This window comes from Rhinoraja longicauda, chromosome 17, assembly GCF_053455715.1.
Source record: "Rhinoraja longicauda isolate Sanriku21f chromosome 17, sRhiLon1.1, whole genome shotgun sequence".
Classification (NCBI taxonomy): Eukaryota; Metazoa; Chordata; class Chondrichthyes; order Rajiformes; family Arhynchobatidae; genus Rhinoraja; species Rhinoraja longicauda.
Genome location: NC_135969.1, coordinates 11407027 through 11427136, shown reverse-complemented (window position 1 = coordinate 11427136; position 20110 = coordinate 11407027). Strand labels below are relative to the sequence as shown.

The 20110-nt window shown below is 47.4% G+C and overlaps 2 protein-coding genes across 2 annotated transcripts in view; both read right to left on the bottom strand.

Annotated features, from left to right (window-relative positions):
• LOC144601997 (plexin-B1-like) overlaps window positions 1-2571 on the bottom strand; it is an 18962-nt gene extending 16391 nt beyond the window's left edge. Inside the window, exons 1-2 of the mRNA XM_078414682.1 lie at window positions 2553-2571; window positions 24-82 (exon numbers count right to left, since the gene is read on the bottom strand). Coding sequence (XP_078270808.1) covers window positions 24-82; window positions 2553-2571 — 78 coding nt within the window. The remainder of the gene's footprint in view (window positions 1-23; window positions 83-2552) is intronic.
• Window positions 2572-2624: 53 nt separating this feature from the next.
• plxnb1b (plexin b1b) overlaps window positions 2625-20110 on the bottom strand; it is a 239646-nt gene continuing 222160 nt past the window's right edge. Inside the window, exons 26-33 of the mRNA XM_078414681.1 lie at window positions 18278-18456; window positions 16269-16335; window positions 12089-12235; window positions 11043-11202; window positions 6255-6358; window positions 4872-4956; window positions 3686-3852; window positions 2625-2789 (exon numbers count right to left, since the gene is read on the bottom strand). Coding sequence (XP_078270807.1) covers window positions 2625-2789; window positions 3686-3852; window positions 4872-4956; window positions 6255-6358; window positions 11043-11202; window positions 12089-12235; window positions 16269-16335; window positions 18278-18456 — 1074 coding nt within the window. The remainder of the gene's footprint in view (window positions 2790-3685; window positions 3853-4871; window positions 4957-6254; window positions 6359-11042; window positions 11203-12088; window positions 12236-16268; window positions 16336-18277; window positions 18457-20110) is intronic.

Genomic DNA, 20110 nt, shown 5'->3' with positions numbered 1-20110 from the left:
GGCATGCTCCACATATCCGACACCTGCACGTCGAACGTGAATTGCGGTTTTTTATGATGTTTATCCAGAAACGAGAGGCAGGCTAGAACAGAGAAGGAAAAGCTGTGGTGTTAAAACTGTGAGGTTATCTTTATACATTTTTACACACTCTCAAGTTGTATCAGCATATTATTGAGATTATGTTCATTCTCAGCAATGAAACTCAGCCATCTTATTTATTGGAACTGAGAACTGTTTGACCCCCTTGGCATGTAACAACAAATGGGTAGCATGAAGAAGCAAGCTGCACCTCAAAATGTGGCTGGACCAGCTGTAAATAATCGGTTAAGGCTCTATCCAGAATCACATGGGCCTCATTTTTGCATTTTTTTTGCAGTGAGATCAAGGACCCAAATCAATTTAGAGATACAGCGCAGAAACAGGCATTTTCGACCCACCGGGTCCGCGCCGACCAGCGACCCCCGCACATTAACACTATCCTATACCTACTAGGGACAATTTTTACATTTATCAAGCCAATTAACCTACATACCTGTACGTCTTTGGAGTGTGGGAGGAAACCAAAGATCTCGGAGAAACCCACGCAGGTCACGGGGAGAACATACAAACTCCGTACAGTCTCTGGCGCTTTATTCGCTATAAGGCAGCAACTCTACCGCTGTGCCACCGTGCCGCCCATAGAAATCAAGGACTTCTTTCAAAACATCTTCTAAAATAGTTGAAATTTAGCTCCTAACTTAAATATTTACATCCTGGAATCTTACTGTCTGTTCCATGATTCTCTCTCATGCTCCCATATGAAGCTCTTTGAGGCCACATTAGAGTATTGTGTTCAGTTTGGGTCACGATCACATGTGGCCTCAAAGAGCATCATATGGGAGCATGAGAGAGAATCATGGAACAGACAGTAAGATTCCAGGATGTAAATATTTAAGCTAGGAGTTAAATTTCAACTATTTAAGAAGGTGTTGTCAAGCTTGAAAGGGCTCAGAGAAGATTTACCAGGATGTTACCAGAACTCGAGGGATTGAGCTCCAGGGAGAGGTTGAGGAGGCTCGGGCTTTATTCCTTGGAGCACAGGAGGATGTGCTGATCTTATAGAGGTGCACAAAATCATGAGAGGAATAGATCGGGTAAACTGAGTCCTTTGCCCAGAGTAGGGAAATCGCGAACCAGAGGATGGATATATGTTTAAGGTTAATTTAGAGATACAGTGTGGAAACAGGCCCTTGGGCCCACGCCGACAGGCAATCACCCATCCACTAGCTCTATACTACACACTAGGGGCAATTTACAGAAACCAATTAATTAACCTACAAGCCTGCATGTCTTTGGAATTTGGGAGGAAACCGGAGCACCCGGAAAAAACCCACGTGGTCACAGGGAGAACATACAAACTCCATACAGACAACACCCGGAGTCAGGAACAGGATTGAACCCCAGGTCTCTGGCTCGACAGCTGCGCCACTGCTTATGCCATCTTGTGTAACTCTGTTTTCCATCTTCCCCACTGTTAGTGGGGCTTTCATCCAACACAACTCATCTCCCTAAATTCCTAACCTTAAACTGCTTTGTCTCCCCGATACTTCAAGTTTCTACTTGATCAAGCATATGGTTTGGTGTTCGTTTTTATCCGAATATGTTTTTGAAGTGCGTATGTGAGGATGCTGTATAAATTCAGTTTGGAACAAGCACCATACGAGTTCACCAGTTATAGGAGTATAATTAGGCCATTCGGCCCATCGAGTCTACTCCACCATTCAATCATGGCTGATCTCTGCCTCCTAATCCCATTTCCTGCCTTTTCCCCATAACCCTTGACACCTGTTCTAATCAAGACTTTGTCTATCTCTGCCATAAAAATATCCACTAACTTGGCCTCCACAGCCCTTTGTGGCAATGAGTTCCACAGATTAACTACCCACTGACTAAAGATGTTCCTCCTCACCTCCTTTCTAAAAGAGCATCCTTTAATTCTGAGGCTATGACCACTAGCGGAAACATCCTTTCTACATCCACTCTATCTATGCCTTTCATTATTCTGTAAGTTTCAATGAGGTCCCCCCTCAACTTTCTAAACTCCAGTGAGTCCAGGCCCAGTGCTGTGAAACGCTCATCATATGGGTGGCACGGTAGAGCAGCGGTAGAGTTGCTGCTTTACAGCGAATGCAGCGCCGGAGACTCAGGTTCGATCCCGACTACGGGTGCTGCATTGTAAGGAGTTTGTACGTTCTCCCCGTGACCTGCGTGGGTTTTCTCCGAGATCTTCGGTTTCCTCCCACACTCCAAAAGACGTACAGGTATGTAGGTTAATTGGCTGGGTAAATGTAAAAATTGTCCCTAGTGGGTGTAGGATAGTGTTAATGTACGGGGATTGCTGGGCGGCATGGACTTGGTGGGCCAAAAAGGCCTGTTTCCGGCTGTATATATATGATGATGATGATATGATGATGCCAACCCACTCATTCCTGGAATCATTCTTGTAAACCTCCTCTGGACCCTCTCCAGAGCCAACACATCCTTCCTCAGATATGGGGCCCAAACGTACTCACAGTACTCCAATACAGACATGGGTAAACACAAAGATATACAACAGGGGAGTAAACGGTTTGAACAACTTGCGTTTACCTGTTTGTTTTCCAGATGTGAATCGTTTCTGCATCAGCTATCCCATGGTTCACTGCTTGTTCATCCAGGAGATCAAAGAAATATTTCACAGCCAGAGGAACAGGTCGGCTGGTGCTGAGAATCACCTGAAACAGGTCATCCACAAACTTCTGCAGAGTGCCCTGCGAGATACAGCAATGAACAAGGCTCAGAATGGTCACCATTGCAATTGTTTCATCTTCTCTGCACTCCCGCCTCAGATTCATGGAACCACCCTGAAACGTTAGCTGCCGTTTTGCCTCCACAGGTGCTGCCTGACCCAATGAGTTCCTCTAGCACGATAAACAAGGTACCGCCGATACCGGTTTACAAAGGAAAGCAAACAGAGTGCTGGAATTACCCAGCAGGTCAAGCTGGACAAAATGGACGTGTGACGTCTCAGGTCGGAACCCTTCCTCAGACTAACAGTTTAGTTTAGTTTTGTGATACGATGCTGTTTCAGACCCTTCGACCCACCGAGTCTGTGCCGACCAGCGAACCCCGCACACTAACACTATCCAACGCACACTAGGCACAACTCACTATTTTACCAAGCCAATTTGCCCACAAACCTGTACGTCTTTGGAGTGTGGGAAGAAACGGGAGCACTTGGAGGAAACCCACGCAAATCATTGGGAGAAATACAAATCTCCATAGAGACAGCATCAATAGTCAGGATCTAATCCAGGTCTTTAGCGCTGTAACGCAGCATCTCCTCTGCTGCTCCATCGTGCTGTTATGTGATAAGCACCATAAGTGATGTTTTGGATCGGGACACTTCCCCAGACCTCCAGCACTTAGTTTTTTCCTTTTGATTACAGAATCTGCAGTCTCTTGCGTCTCTGTTACATTTGCGTATGCTTCAATCCCAGTTACCTGTAACCACCTTTACAGGTAGAGATCAACGTCACGGGGTAAATCTGAGACCGGGAGTATTACAAGTAGTTACCCCTGTCATAGCCAGCTATGGAAATCATGGAAGGCACAGACTCTGCAACTCTGGTTTCAAACATCCCCTGGTTTTCACTCTGGCTCCTACCTTCATGGACAGCAAGCGCGTTAAGTAGATCTCAGGGATGGCCTTGGCCCGCTCTCGTTCCTTCAGGCTGCCTCGTCTGTTCTTGGGCAGTTCAGGCTCCTCCGTGGCTTTGACCAGGTGCCAGACTTTGATCCCACCTTCATCGGCATCTTCCAGCATTGGTGTCTCTACGATGGGAGAGGATGGCCAGGCAGGAGAAGAGGAGAAGATAGGTCCCCAAGCAGCAACAAAAACAAATAACATGTCCAAATACACTTCTGGCAACATACTTCCAAGGAGCTAAAGCTAACATGGGTGTTGCACACAAGACCATATTTAAGCAGTGCACCCAATAAGGCTTTTCCCCCTGTAGATAATTTAGGTTAAGGTATATGGTGGGGCATTGAGGAGCTGGCTACAGGCTGGCAGAGGTATCGTTTAGATTACACCCAGTGCTAATCTTCCCTCTTGGGTGGATGGAAGAAATTCTATGACGCTATTTCAAGGAACAGATGTTGTTCTGAACATTATCACTCGAGATCCTGCAGTAGCTAATTGGCTGTAATGTTTTTACTTTACAAATATAACCACATTTCAAAAAGTGCTCCATTGATTAGCTGGAGGTATGTGCTTCCAAACCTCTGTATCTCTTGCCTGATGGGAGAGAGGACAAGCTGGAGGGGAACCTATAGAAGTGGATGCAATTATGACTTTTAATGATGACTTCTGAAAGACGCTTGGACAGATACATGGATAGGAAAGGTTTAAAGGACTGTGGGCCAAATGCAGGCAAATGGGACTGGCCCAGTATGCCAACTTGGTCAGCATGGACAAGGTGGGCTGAATGCCCTGTTCCTGTGCTATACAGCTCTATGACTCTACAATGAATGCAATATCTTAAGTGGTTTTCAAAGATGCTTTTTTAATTTAAATGTTATAATCAACTGGATGTCTCCAGTGTGCTTCTCTACTTAATAATCAAGTTTGGTTCATATAGAGAAATATTGAAGATACCCATGTCAAATTCAAAGCTTCTGAATTATTAAGTTCAAATTATTAAATTCAAATCGCCATGGAGAACTTCTGTAAAAGACATTGGGATTGAGTCTAATCGGTTCTCTGAAGTGCGCATCAGAATCTTCCATTCCCACTCAAAGTGGTCAAGCTGCGAGACTAAGGGGCAACAAAGATGTAGATTGCCACTCACTCTCTCCTGCAAAGTAGTCATGGTTTTCATGGTGGATGTGCTTGCTGAGTCGTGGAACAAGGGCAACCGTGGCTCCATCAGTCACCTAATGAGGTGATAAAACACAATGATAGACAATCAGGTCAATGCTCACATCATAAACCAAAGCTCGGCAACAGAGCACCCATTCACAATGTGACTAAAAGGCACACAACAAATTATCATTACGTCATCCGGATAATAAAAGTGAGAAGCTATTGCCCTACTAGTTCCACTGTTGGCATCCTTGCACGTCCTACCAGTTCCATTGTTGGCATCCTTGCACATCCTACCAGTTCCACTGTTGGCATCCTTCCACGTCCTACCAGTTCCACTGTTGGCATCCTTGCACATCCTACCAGTTCCATTGTTGGCATCCTTGTATCCCTCTCATTGGCACACCTTCCCCAGTCATCAATGGGCCATTATGGACTCCATCCATCCTGAGGCCATCTGGCACCGTCCTTGAATTGTTCTGGTCTTTTCTCGTCTCCAGTTCCCCCTTTCCCCTCACCTCAATCTTTCAGTTTGAAGAAGAGTTCCCACCCAAACCGTCACCTATCCCCTTCTCTCCAGAGATGCTGCCTGGCCCTCTGAGTTAATCCAGCATTTTGTGTCTATCTTCGGTATAAACCAACATCTGCAGTTCCTTCCTACACATTGTTTAGTTTGATTTTAGCTCAGTTTCGAGATACAGCATGGAAATAGGCCTGAGGCCTACCGACTCCGTGTCGTCCTGAGATTCTCCAGGAGAGGGTGGACGCCACAGCTGAGGGACAGGACAAGGGTGCGGGACACCTCAACAAGGGGTGGCCCAGTACAAATGAGGGATCCCTTGGAGAGGGGAGACGTCACTGACAAGGGCAAGGATGGAGGGCTGGGGAATGGAACCAGCTGAAGTAACTTCATTTGCCAACATGACAACCTTCTATATGATGAATTTCAATCATTATCTCTATAACCAACAAACATTCTTTCCAATCTCTCTGTTTGCCACGACACAAGGAACTGCAGATGCTGGTTTACAACAAAAAAAAAGACACAAACTCAGCGGGTCAGGCAGCGTCTCTGGAGAAACATGAATAGGTGACATTTTGGGTTGGGACCCTTCTTCAGACAGACTGAAGAAAGATCCCAACCCAAAAAGGCACCTGTCCATCCTCCAGAGACACTGCCTGACCCACTAAGTCACTCCAGCTATCTGTTAGGCACGTGGGTCCAATTGTTCCAATGTCAAGCAACACTGCGGAACTTGAATGCTATACTCGGCTTCAGCTCCTGCATCTGTCCGAGTCAAGGCTTAACCAGAACATGGAAACAAATTCAAACCACTTCAATCATTTTCCAATGAAACTGGAAGCCTACCTTATAGTGCTGCAAGGTGTTGAGACGTTTCCAGTTGCCCTGGAGAACAGAAGTCAGATCTTCATCTGAAAGGATGAGATGCCCCGCCAGCCCCGATCTCCATTCTGAGTTAAAGTAACGCAAATAAAGAAACATGCATCAGAATACGTATAAACAAACGTTCTTGAATTCCAGGCATTTCATGAATATTAAGACACAAAATGCTGGAGTAACTTAGCCTTGACAGGCAGCATCTCTGGAGAGAAGGAATGGATGTTTTGGGTTGAGATCCTTCTGCAGCATGACATTTCTTCAGCTATTCCTTTTCTCCAGAGATGCTGCCTGACCTACTGAGTTAGCCCAGCATTTTGTGTCTATCTTCAGTGTAAACCAGTGTCTGCACATGCAGAAAAACCATGTTGTGATGAGATCACGTAATGGGCTGAAAGGGTCACAGTCGTGAAATGGTCAACTCCGTTACAATCTGGGGGATAGTTTTCTTGGGTAGCATTTTCCACCATTTTCTGCGAGAGGCAGGGCAGTGAACTTCAATGGTGGCGTTGGCCACGGGAGGCCCTGCAGCAGCCTGGGGCTCGGCTGGACCAGGCACCGCTCCAAGAGGCCTGGTGCGTGGACCGGATGCGGCCTGCAACGGCACAGAGTGGTGTAGCAGCGGTGGATGGACACCCACAATCACGCTTGGCCAGGCCGACCCTGCAATGCCACCAGGACAACGGGCCTTCGTGGTCAGGTTAAGATCTCTAAACCGTTAACAACTGGGACTTGAAAATGGCGCCAAGTCTGGCGACTCTGTATGGTGTCTCAGTGTAGTAATAATACTATCCACTGTGTACTGTACCCGAGATGCTTATCTAATAATAATAATAATAATAATATTCATTTATTGTCATTGCAACGAGTACAACGAAATTAAAAAACAGCCAATCCTGACGGTGCGTACAAACATATATGCAATAAATGCAAAAACAAATAAATACATAAATACAATTAAATTAAGTACAAGATTTTTTAACGGTGTTGCCTAGTGCACAGGTAGTGTTCAGTTCTCGTATGGCCCTGGGGTAAAAACTGTTCTTAAGTCTGTTTGTTCGGGATTTGATTGACCTGAAACGTCGACCAGAGGGCAGATGAACAAACAGACGGTGGCCGGGGTGGGATGGATCTTTTATTATTTTGCCTGCTCTACTGAGGCAGCGCAGGCTGAACAGGTGCTCCAGGGAGGGCAGTGAGCAGCCGATGATTTTCTGGGCCGTCGTGATGACCCTCTGAAGGGCCTTCCTGTCCTTTTCTGAGCAGCTGGCATACCATGTGGTTATACAGTATGCCAGCACACTCTCGATGGAGCAGCGATAGAAGGACAACATGAGCTTCTCCTGCAGGTTGGTTTTCCTGAGGATCCTCAGGAAGTGGAGTCTCTGCTGTGCCTTCTTTACTGTGGTGATGGTGTTGGTAGACCAGGTGAGATCCTCTGCGATGTGCGTACCCAGGAACCTGAAAGCTGGTACCCTTTCCACGCAGACCCCATTGATGTAGAGTGGGTCGTAATCTCCACTGGTTTTTCTAAAGTCAATTATAAGTTCCTTTGTTTTGGAGGAGTTCAGGACCAGATTGTTCACTGAACACCATGCTGCCAGCCTTTGGATTTCATCCCTATAGGCTGTCTCATCTCCTTCTGAGATAAGTCCAACCACAGTCGTGTCATCCGCGAACTTGATGATGGTGTTGGTGGGATGGGTGGGGGCGCAGTCGTGAGTGTAGAGGGAGTAAAGGATGGGGCTCAACACACAGCCCTGTGGTGAGCCGGTGCTCAGTGTAATGGTGGAGGAGAGGTGAGGGCCTATTTTGACTGTCTGGGGGCGGTTGGTCAGGAAGTCCTTGATCCATTTGCAGATGGTTAGGGAAAATCCAAGGTCGGAAAGTTTGGTGACCAGTCTGCTCGGGATGACCGTGTTAAAGGCAGAGCTGAAGTCGAGAAAGAGCATCCTCACATAGCTCCCCTGGTGTTCAAGGTGGGTCAGTGCAGTGTGAAGAGCAGTGTCGATGGCATCCCCTGTAGACCTATTTGCTCTGTAGGCAAACTGGTATGGGTCGAAGGTGGGTGGGAGGCTGGCTTTGATGTGCTGCAGGACCAGTCTCTCGAAGCACTTTGTGATGACCGGTGTGAGTGCTACCGGACGGTAGTCGTTAAGACCGCTGATGACAGGCTTTTTCGGCAGTGGGATGATTATGGCGGACTTCAGGCAGGGAGGGATGGTGGATTTTAAAAGGGACAGGTTGAAGATTTTTGTGAAGACCTCAGATAATTGGTCTGCACATTCCCTCAGCACTCTGCCCGTCACACCATCGGGGCCTGCAGCTTTCCTGGGATTCACTGCTCTGAGCACTCGCTTAACGTCATACTCCTGCACAGTGAAGGTGTTGCTCTCAGGTGCTGGAGAGGGTGTAATGTCTGCCACTGTAGCTTTCACCTCGAAACGAGCAAAGAAACAGTTAAGTTCCTCAGCCAACGAGGCGTCGCCGTCGGCAGTCGTGCGGTTGCTGGTCTTGTAATTGGTGATGTGCTGGATGCCTTGCCATACCCGCCGTGGGTCATTGTTGGAAAAGTGGTCCTCAATCTTCCTCTTGTAGGACGCTTTGGCATCCTTGATGCCTCTCTTCAGGTTGGTTCTAGCAGCACTGTATAGAGCTCTGTCACTAGACCTGAAGGCGGTGTTACGGTCCTTGAGGAGAGACCTGACATCCTTTGTCATCCAGGGTTTTTGATTGGGGTACAACCGGATGCGTTTGTCGACGGTGACATTGTCAACGCAGTTTTTGATGTAGCAAAGTACAGTTGATGTGTACTCCTCCAAGTCCTGATCCTCAAAAATATCCCAGTTGGTCCTTTCGAAGCAATCCTGCAGCTGCGAGGAAGCTCCTTCAGGCCATGTCTTCACAGTCTTTATGGTGACTGGAGCTTTCCTCCTGAGTGGGGTGTATGCTGGGGTTAGGAATATGGACAGGTGATCTGACTGCCCCAGGTGTGGTAGTGGTGCTGACCTGAACCCCTTCTTAATATTTGAGTAAACCTTGTCTAGTGTGTTTTTCCCCCTGGTAGCACATCTTATGTGTTGTTCAAGTTTCGGGAGAACTGACTTTAGGTCTGCATGGTTGAAGTCCCCGGCTATGATGTGGGCTGCTTCTGGATATGTGCTCTGTTGTGAGTTTATTGCACCTAGCAGGTAGCCTAAAGCTGTGCTAGCGTTAGCATTCGGTGGGATGTAGACTGCTGTTACTATAACCCCTGTAAATTCGCGAGGAAGGTAAAAAGGCCTGCATTTAACTGTTAGGGACTCCAGATCAGGAGAACAGTGGCTATCTATGGTTTGGATATTAGTGCACCAGCTGTTGTGCACATAAATGCATAACCCCCCCCCCTTGCTCTTACCGGAGTCGATGTTTCTGTCCCAACGAAACGCTGTGCGCCCGGCTAGCTCAATGGCTCCGTCTGGGATAAGTGGATGAAGCCATGTCTCTGTTACTAAGAGAATGCAACAGTCCTCCACGAGTTTGTTTGCTGATATCTGTAGTTTAAGTTCGTCCATTTTGTTGATGATGGATCTGGCGTTGGTGAGGAACATGCTAGGTAGCGGTGGTTTGTGTGGCTGTCTCTTTAGCTTGGCAAGTATACCGGACCGGCATCCTCGCTTTTGCTTCCTGTTTCTCCTCCGTCTGCGACGCCTGTTCGCGCCGACAACTATCCACGGAGCGCCCGGTGTCCTGGCTATCTCTTCCGGTATATTTCGCGGGTGTGGAAATTCGCGCACAAGGTCCCGATTGCACTGGAATCCGATGATCAGAAGGTCCTTTCGGTTGTAGGTAGGATTTGCCTGATTTTCCTGGTTTGAATGACTAAATTTGACTAACAGACATAACACAGATAACACACATAAAACGCACCGAAAGGGAGAGCTGTGAGCCGCTGCGTCCGTGCGCGCCGCCATCTTGATCACTAAGATGTATCTAAGTTCTTATTTATCGTGATACTTATACCAAACTATATAAAAATGAATTTCACTGTACGTGACAAATAAAGTAGCATTGAATAAAGTACTATTCTTCAATTGAAAAACGCTATGTCAAGCATCTCTCCTATTACCTCCCTCGTGTTCAAAGTGACTTACCTTCCAATTACCAGTGACCAGCAGGTGGTTTGCCTTGCAATTTGACAATGTAGCATCAGCTATAACTCAAGAGGCCAATGTCTTCACATCACAGAATCCAATCCAGTGCAAGGTTTCTTGATGGACTCAAATGTCAATCAAGAGAACAATACAGCATTGGGCTGTATTTGCCGCCTTACTCTGCCAGATTCAATCCTGACAGCGGGTGCTGTCTGTACGGAGTTTGTGGGTTTTCTCCGGGAGCTCCCACATTCCAAAGACGTTCAGGTTTGCAGGCTAATCGGCTTTGGTAAAGATTGTGAATTGTCCCTCGCGTGTGTGCAGGATAGTGCTAGCGTCGCTGGCCAGCAGGGACTCGGTGGGCTGAAGGGCCTGTTTCCGTGCTGTATCTCTAAACTAAACTACACCACTACATTACTGATTTTCCAGATCTACCCACACGGTGTTAACGGCAAATAAAAGCATGAAATCGTTTCCAGCCAATGTGTTCTTTCATGGACCTTTTTATATTGCTCTCCTGCAAGGGGCTTTCCAAGCCCTCAGGGCAAGTTTTAGTTCTGATGGAATATTTCCCCAAGTGAAATCAGAGTTGACCATGTTACAAAATCTATCCCTCCCTTCTCACCGAGGTCCAGAGTTTCCACGTGCGGCCGAAATGAGTAGGTCATGCCTTTGTAGATCTGATCAATGATTTTCTCTTTGACTTGGGTGATGGTGTCACAGTCCAATACTTTGACGGGCGAGGGCTGTCCATCTTCCCCGCCCTGCACCAGCACATTGAGTGCCTGCAGGGATGACAAAAAGCACAACACAAGTTAGTGAGCAGCAAGAGATCGTTGTCCAGGCCCATCAGCAGACCAGGATGGAGTGGATGTGGAGAGGATGTTTCCACTTGTGGGAGAGTCCAAGACCAGAGGCCACAGCCTTAGAATAAAAGGACGTACCTTTGCATAGATGAAGAGGAATTTCTTTAGGTGGTGAATCTGTGGAATTAATTGCCGCAGAAGGCAGTGGGGGGACAAGCCAATGGATATTTTTAAGGCTGAGGTTTGTTAGATTCTTGATTAGTACGGGTGTCAGGGGTTATGGGGAGAAGGCAGGAGAATGGGGTTGAGAAGGGAAGATAGATCAGCCATGATTGAATGGCGGAGTAGATTTGATGGACCAAATCGCTTGATTCTGCTCCTATAACTTATCAACTCCAATGCCTCATCTGGAATAGCTGTCAACCATAGCAAACCTCAGGAAAAAGGTTGAAGGGGACAGTGCAGATATGTTCCAAGGTTATTATTGGGGCTGGCTGTTCACCGTGGAGACTGCAGACAAGAGTAATCTCCTTCCAAACTGACCTCTTGGCATTGCCAGAGTGGAACTGCCAAATTCAAACATCCCACCTTTGAGTCAGTGTAGGAAAATAACAGCAGATGCTGGTTCAAAATTGAAGGTGGACAGAAAATGCTGGAGTAACACAGCGGGCCAGGCAGCATCTCAGGAGAGAAGGAATGGGTGACGTTTCGGGTCACCCGAAACGTCACCCATTCCTTCTCTCCTGAGATGCTGCCTGGCTTGCTGTGTTACTCCAGCATTTTCTGTCCACCTTTGAGTCAAATAGCAGCAGGGTTACATTTTACTCCACATTAACCGGTCGGTCCACGTTATTGGGAGATTTACCAGTGTCCGATACTCCACATCCTCTCGGAGCAGTCTGTTGTCGTTGAGGGTGTACTTGGCCTTCCCTGACACGGCATCCACTGGGCCTTTGTCCACCTGGTGTTTGATCGCACGGAACAGCATGTACAACGATTCTCCCGCCGAGTCCTAGGGGCAAGAGGAGGCTTGGTATTATTTCAACTTTGGACAGCATCTGGGGCAAATGGACTTTAAGGTATAAACACCTCAAAGAGCTCCCTAAGAGGGCTAAGAAAGGCCAACAATTAAGAGTTTTGTCCTGTAGCAAATTCTCATCTGAACTACATCTGACAATAGTGGATCTCCAGAGATGCCCATTACAATTTTGGAGGTTTTAGTTTTTGTTTTAGAGATACCGCACGGAAACAGCCCCCTTTGGCCCACCTAGTCCGCGCCAACCAGCGACCCCCCCATACACTGGCACCATCTTACACATTAGCAACAATTTACAATTTTTACCACGCCAATTGACCTATAATCTTGTACGTCGTTGGAATGTGGAAAATGGAGCACCCGGAGAAAACCCACATATTCACGGGGAGAACGTACAAACTCCGTGCAGACAGCACCCATGGTCTGGATTGAACCCGGATCTCTGGCGCTGTGAGGCAGCAACTTCACCGCCGCGCCACCGTGCCTCCACGGTGACAAGCCTAGTGCACCAGCATTGAGAAGATGAGGCCGGGAGGAGATCAGCCGTGATCACCCTGAATCACAGGGAAGACTTGGTGGGCCGAGTGGCTTACGCTGACTCCTATTATCTTGCCCACTCTCCAACTTCTAGCTCCGAGGGCCGGAACTAAATCTTCTCTTGAGCTTTAATTGGAAAATTAGTTAAACCGCACATTCCAAACACACACCTTTCAAACAACAGATACCAGAGGCAAATAACCATTGCCAAAGGAGCAGCAATTAGATTGGACTACAGAGAACTTGCAATTAACTTGATCAGCACCAAAAGCTACATTCTGCCAACATAAACAGATGATGAGAACAAACGAGAATTTACATAATGTATCGCACAACCTCAAGATGCCCCAAAGCAATTCAGTCAATAAATTAGTTTTTGCTGTTATGCAGAAAAGCAGCAAGAAAAGCCAGCAAATAAATAAGAATTGAAATGTAGAAATAAGGAACTGCAGATGCTGGTTTAAACAAAAGGACACAAAGTGATGGAGTAACTCAGCAGGTCAGGCAGCATCTCTGGAGAACCTGGACAGGTGATGTTTCAGGTCGGGTCCCTTCTTCAGACTGGTTTAAAGTTGGTCAAGACATTATCTTCCAATTCCAAAAGAAGTGAGCAGTACTTCTATGTCCAATGCTCTTAAGACAGTGGAACTAATTGTAGACTTTCGAAGAGCTCCCCCTCCCCTCCCCCCACTCCCCATCAACAACACGAGTGTCACATTTGTGAAGTCATTTAAGTTCCTTGGAACCATCATCTCCAGGGACCTTAAATGGGGGGGCCACCATCGACTCCACAGTCAAAAAGGCCCAACAGAGGATGTACTTCCTGCGGCAACTGAGGAAACGCAATCTTCCACAGGCAATGATGGTCCAATTCTATACTGCTATCATTGAGTCCGTCCTCACCTTCTCCATCATGGTTTGGTTTGGCTCAGCCACCAAGCACGACATCTGGAGGCTGCAACGGATCGTTCGCACAGCTGAGAAGGTTGTTGGCTGCAACCTTCCCTCCATTGATGAACTGTACCTGCAAGGGCCAGGAAGCGAGCGGGCAAGATCATCTCTGACCCCTCTCACCTTGGCCACAAAATCTTTGAAGCACTTCCCTCTGGAAGGCGACTCCGGACTGTCAAAGCAGCCACAGCCAGACATAAAAACAGCTTTTTTTCCCACGAGTAGTAGTTCTACTCAATAACCAAAGTCTGTAGTCTCTTGTTTGCTCCGGTTTATTTTCACCCACATGTTTAGACCGTAATGGCGTATCCTTATTGTTTTGATGTGTTTATGCTTTATTCTTAATTGTTAACTGTATGTTTGTGTTGTCATTTGTGAGCGGAGCACCAAGGCACATTCCTTGTATATGCATACTTGGCCAATAAACTTATTCATCCATTCATTTGAATGAACGGGATTTCAAATCAAAAACAACCTCCGTTTTTTTAGCATGTGCTGAGTGTCGGACTAAGCAAGCTCACGACCTGGAGTGTGGCTTGAATACACCATCTTATGATTCACAGAGCCGTAGATAAAGATTGGCAACCAAACCCAAACTAAGATAGAGAAGACGGCAAAATCTTACAAGGTGCATCTTTCATGCCATGACATATCCCACGATGGGGAAAATCCAAAAGATCAAGGTGGAATCAATGATTAAACTCCTAGTGAATTGAAGTACAAATTCCACTGCAGGTTCCCCAGCTTTACCTCTGCTAGTCTTGAAGCACCTAGGTTCATTGACTCACAACAATCTTACTTCTCCTTAGATACAAAATGCTGGAGTAAACCAGTGGGTCAGGCAGCATCACTGGATAAAAGGAGTAGATGACGTTTCAGGTTGGGGGAACCCTTCTTCAAATTGGGGGTGTGGGAGGGGGAGGAATAAACTGGAGGTGAGAAAAGGCCAGAACAAATCTGGGCCGGCAATAGATGATGTCAGGAAGGGTGGAGGCCATAATGGACAGTTGTTGGCTGGGGAAGGTGTGATAACAAGAGGGATACAAGGATGCGAACGGTGAAACAGGTAGAATGACTAGGGCGGGGGAGGGGGGAATGCAGGAGTCACTTGAAGTTAGAGAAATCAATATTCATACCGCTGGGTTGTAAGCTGCCTAAGCGAAATACGAGGTGCTGTTCCTCCAATTTGCGTTTGGCCTCACTCTGACAGTGGAGGTGGCCCAGGACAGAAAGGTCAGTGTGGGAATGGGAAGGAGAGTTAAAATGTTGGGCAACCAGGAGATCGTGTAGACCAAGGTGGACTGAGCAGAGGTGTTGAGCGAAACGATCGGCAAGTCTGTGCTTGGTCTCACTGATATATAGGAGCCTACACAGGGACCGGCGGATACAGTAGTTGAGGTCAGAGGAGGTGCAAATAAACCTCTGCCCCACTTGAACGGACTGTCGGGATCTCGGCCTTCTTCTCCTCATTTTGTGCTAACAATATTTCAGACAATGTCAACATCCTTAGTTTAATGTGGCAGCCTATTCCCAGTCTTTCACACTTCCCATTTCCATCTGGCGACCGTCTCAGTGCTGAACAAAAACGGTTTGGAGCCTCGTATCCGAGACCAGGGAGGAGGTTTTGCTTTGCAAGTGCGCTTATTGGACGTTTAGTTTTAAATGATTGGAACCATGTGCGTTTGCAACTTTAACCAGCTTCCTTGTGCCTCTGCAGTGGCGGCAGCCAAGAGTGGGAAGGTTGGGCCTTGGTGTGTGCGCATTGCTCTCCTTCAGCAAGCCAAAACAAATGTTATGGCTATAATCTAGTGGAACAACACATCTTTCAGCAGACCACATCCCAAGCTTAGTGCAGTGCAGTATTTTGTTTTATTCAATGTAAACTGTATTCAGAGCAAAAAAGACATCTACAATGCAGTACATACAAACGTATGCTTGAGATGAGGAAAATTGTTTTCAGTCAGAGAGTTGTAAATCTGTGGAATTCTCTGCCTCAGAGGCCAATTCCCTGAATGCATTCAAGAGAGAGCTCGATAGAGCTCTTAAGGATAGTGGAGTCAGGGGGTATGGGGAGAAGGCAGGAATGGGGTACTGATTGAGAATGATCAGCTATGATCACATTGAATGGTGGTGCTGGCTCGAAGGGCCTCCTCCTGCACCTATTGTTTATTGTATACAATATATTCTCAGAGGCTTTACATAACATTCATTTAACTGCAACGTAGTGTTTACAAGTTTTATCTGACACCCTGTCCACCCATGTGGCTCCTTGGGGTGATAGCTCTTCCCTTATTTAAGGGGTGTCTCCACCCCACCCTGCCCCCCAACATCCAGCAGCAGAAGGACCCTAGACTGTGCTAGTGCAGTGAAGTATTAACCAGAGGTAGTATTAAGAAGAAGAACCAGAGGTAAAAATAATATCCTCTTAGCATTCCAGCACATTCCACTGCTTGTGATGACTGCACAGAGTACCATGTCCTTACCTCAGATACATCGATCACACTCTTAACTAAAGACTTACCCTGAGGAACGTGTACAGACAGATCGACATCCAATTTGTCAGCAGCTTTTCCACCACAGTTTCCGTCCTGAAAGCACAGGAAAATGATTTTCGCACTTTGCTTCAATATTGATTTTTTTTAAAAAAACAAATGAATATGTCACGTTGCAACATGGGAAGAGGTCAGCTGTTAAAACAGAACCTGGCAGGAAGCCTGGCAGAGAAGCAGGCACGGAGTTCAGAGAGGCAGCACGGAAACAGGCCCTTCGGCCCACCGAGTCCGCGACGATCAGCCATCACCCCTGACACTAACACTATCCTCCACACACTAAGGACAATTTACTATTTTAGCGAAGCCAATTAACCTACAAACCTGTACGTCTTTGTAGTGTGGGGGAAAAAACGGAGCGCCCGGAGAAAACCAACACGGCCACGGGCAGAACGAACAAACTCCGTACAGACAGCACTCGTGGTCAGGACCGAACCCGTGCTTCTGGCGCTCTGAGGCAGCAACTCTACCGCTGCACCAACATGCCGCCCCAAAATTAGCTCCAGAAAATTTCACACGCAGCAAGTGGATTCAGCGGAGAGGGGGAGAGAGAGCTGGACTCCTGGCATGATTCTTCCACATACCCATGCCCAACAGGGCACTCTGCTTGCCTCATCTCTCTACCCTGGGGTAATGTGGGAAAACTTACAAGTACTCAAAGGCAGCACAGTGGCATTAGTGTAGCTGCTTCCTCACAACTCCAGATCCTGACCTTGGGTGCTTCCGTTGTGGAGTTTGCACGTTATCCCAGCGACAGAATGGGTTTCCTCAAGTTACTCCGGTTTTCTCCCACATCCCAAAGACGTGCAGGTTTGTTGGTTCATTGGCCTCTAAATTGCCCTTAGTGTGCAAGGAATGGATGAGAAAGTGGGATAGCAGAGAACTAGTGTGAACGGGTAATCAATGGTCGGCATGGACTCAGTGTACCGAAGGGCCTATTTCCACACTGCGTCTCTAAACTAAACTAAATATGAATAAACGCAAGAAAAAAGCTTCTATTGATGCTCTGCAAAGACTAAAGAGCTAACGTGCTTTTCATACTACAATTTACCTAATTATTTGTACTCCTTGAGTCATTGTCATTTTTAAAAATCTCCGGTTTCCCCTCTCACTCCAAAGACGTGCAGATTTGTAGGTGAATTGGCTTCGGTAAAATTGTAAATTGTTCCTCGTGTGTAGGGCAGTGTTCGTGTACGGGGTGATCGATGGTCGGCGCGGACTCGGTGGGCTGAAGGGCTTGTTTCCATGCTGCATCTCTAAAGTCAGGTCTAAAGGGCAATGAACGATCTTTCATTGGACTTTACTTGACTTTATCTTGCATTAAACGTTATTCCCTTCATCGTGCATCTGTATGTTGTGGACGACTCGATTGCAATCCTGTAGAGTCTTTCTGGCGACTGCTTAGAATGCAACAAAAGCCTTTTCGCTGTACCTCAGTACATGCGACAATAGCCTAAACTAAATAACCGACTGTAATTCTCTGACATCAACACAGGCTTTGGGTCAGATTTAGAGTCTTTCAGCTGTACGTGGCTCAGTTTCAAACTGGAATCAATAGTTTAAAGAGAGTTTAGAGATATAACATGGAGCCGGTTCTTTGGACTGCCGAGGCTATGCTGAACACCGATCACCCGTTCACACTAGTCCAATGTTAACCCACTCTCACATCCACCCTGCACATTAGGGGCAATTTACAGAGGACAATTAACCTGCAAACCTGCACGTCTTTGGAGTGTGGGAGGAAACCGGAGCACACAGAAGAGACCCACGCGGCAGCAGCGAGGACGTACAAACTCCACGCAGACAGCACCCGAGGTCAGGATCGAACCCAGCACTGCGGAACTGCGGGGGTAGCAGCTGCGCGACTGTGCCTCCCTCCTATTTGCTTTTGTGTCTGTTGATGGAGCAGCATCACTGGGCATTTAGGCTGCATGAAGCCACCCGGTGGAAAAGGCCATGCCGAGGCTGAACTGGCCCTTACCTGCGAAGCATCAGCTTGGGGTTCTTGGCGACATTCTGCTCCACTAGGTCGTTCAACAGTGTTTTCAGGATGTCGGTGTAATACTCCAGCTTCCCGTGCAGTGAAACCGTCAAGAGCGAAGCCACGTAAGCACGATCCCGCGGTGAAAATGTCCGCTGGCCCTCCAGTGTGTGAATGAACTGGCACAGGAAGAGACACAAGGCGTCCTTAAACCACCCGAGGCAAAAATAATCGATGCACCACCCACGGGGTCTCTTCCCTCACCCAAACATTGGTCACTTTCCATCTGGTTCTGTGGAACTATCTCAATTTGGAAGAACATTTGGCCAAATGTGGTCTCCCTCAAGAACCAAATGGAAATGAACCCGACAGGGTGTGTGAGAAGGAACTGCAGATGCTGGTTTACATCAAAGATAGACACAAAAAGCTGAAGTAACTCAGCAGGTCAGGCAGCGTCTCTGGAGAAAGGGAACAGGTGACGTTTCGGATCGAGACCCTTCTTCAGACTGAGAGTCAGTGGGGAGGGAATCTAGAGGCATGAAAAGCTTCAGAACAAATCAGAGCCGGCACCGATGACCAAGAAAGGTGCTGTGGAAGAGGTGCTGACAAAGGGATGTCGGGATGTGAACTGTGAAACAGGCGGGATGACAAGGGCGGGCAGGGGAGGGACGGGGAGAGAGAGGGGATGTGAACTGTGAAACAGGCGGGGTGACAAGGGCGGGCAGGGGAGGGGTGGGGAGAGAGAGGGGATGTGAACTGTGAAACAGGCGGGGTGACAAGGGCGGGCAGGAGAGGGACGGGCGGGGAGAGAGAGGGGATGCAGGAGGTATTTGAAATTAGAGAAATCAACATTCATACCGCTGGCTTGTAAACTGCCCAAGTAAAATAGCAGGTGCCGTTCCTCCAATTTGCGTGTGGCCTCTCTTTGACGGTGGAAGAAACCCAGGACAGAAAGATCAGTGTGGGAATGGAAAGGGGAGCTAAAATGTTTGGCAACCGGGAGGTTGTAGGTGTTCAGCGAAACGATCGCCCAGTCTGCGCTTCGGATCGCCGAAATATAGCTGCCCACAGATACAGTCGATGAAGTTGGAGAAGGTGGAAGTGAATCCATTGTGACCATGGTGGTCAGCGTGAACGTGGTGGGCTGAAGGGCCCCGTTTCCATGCCGTATCTCTACACCAAACTAAACCTAAACCAAGAGACTTTTGGATAGGCACATGGACATGCATGGAATGGAAGGACATGGAGTATAAGAAAATAACTGCAGATGCTGGTACAAATCGATTTATTCACAAAATGCTGGAGTAACTCAGCAGGTCAGGCAGCATCTCGGGAGAGAAGGAATGGGTGACGTTTCGGGTCGAGACCCTTCTTCAGACTGAAGAAGGGTCTCGACTCGAAACGTCACCCATTCCTTCTCTCCCGAGATGCTGCCTGACCTGCTGAGTTACTCCAGCATTTTGTGAATAAATGGAAGGACATGGATATGTGCAGGCAGAGGAGATAACTACATGTTGGCATCATGTCTGGTATGGACATTGAGGGCTGAAGGGCCTGTTCCAGTGCTGTATTGTTCTATTAAGTGTTGTCTCCCTGTTGCATGCAGTCAGTCAAACGCATGTGCCCGTTATTGGACTAGTTTCACTGTTGTCCTAGTGAGTTTCATTGTCTATAACTTGTTTTCACCTAGCCCACAGCCAACTCTGGCCTGTTTGCTTTACCGTCGTCACTTTTTTGCATATCTTGTTTTGCGTCTCTCTATATCACCGTCCACATCGCTCGCTTCCCTTTCTGAAGAATGGAATGGAATATTTTATTGTCACATGTGACTGG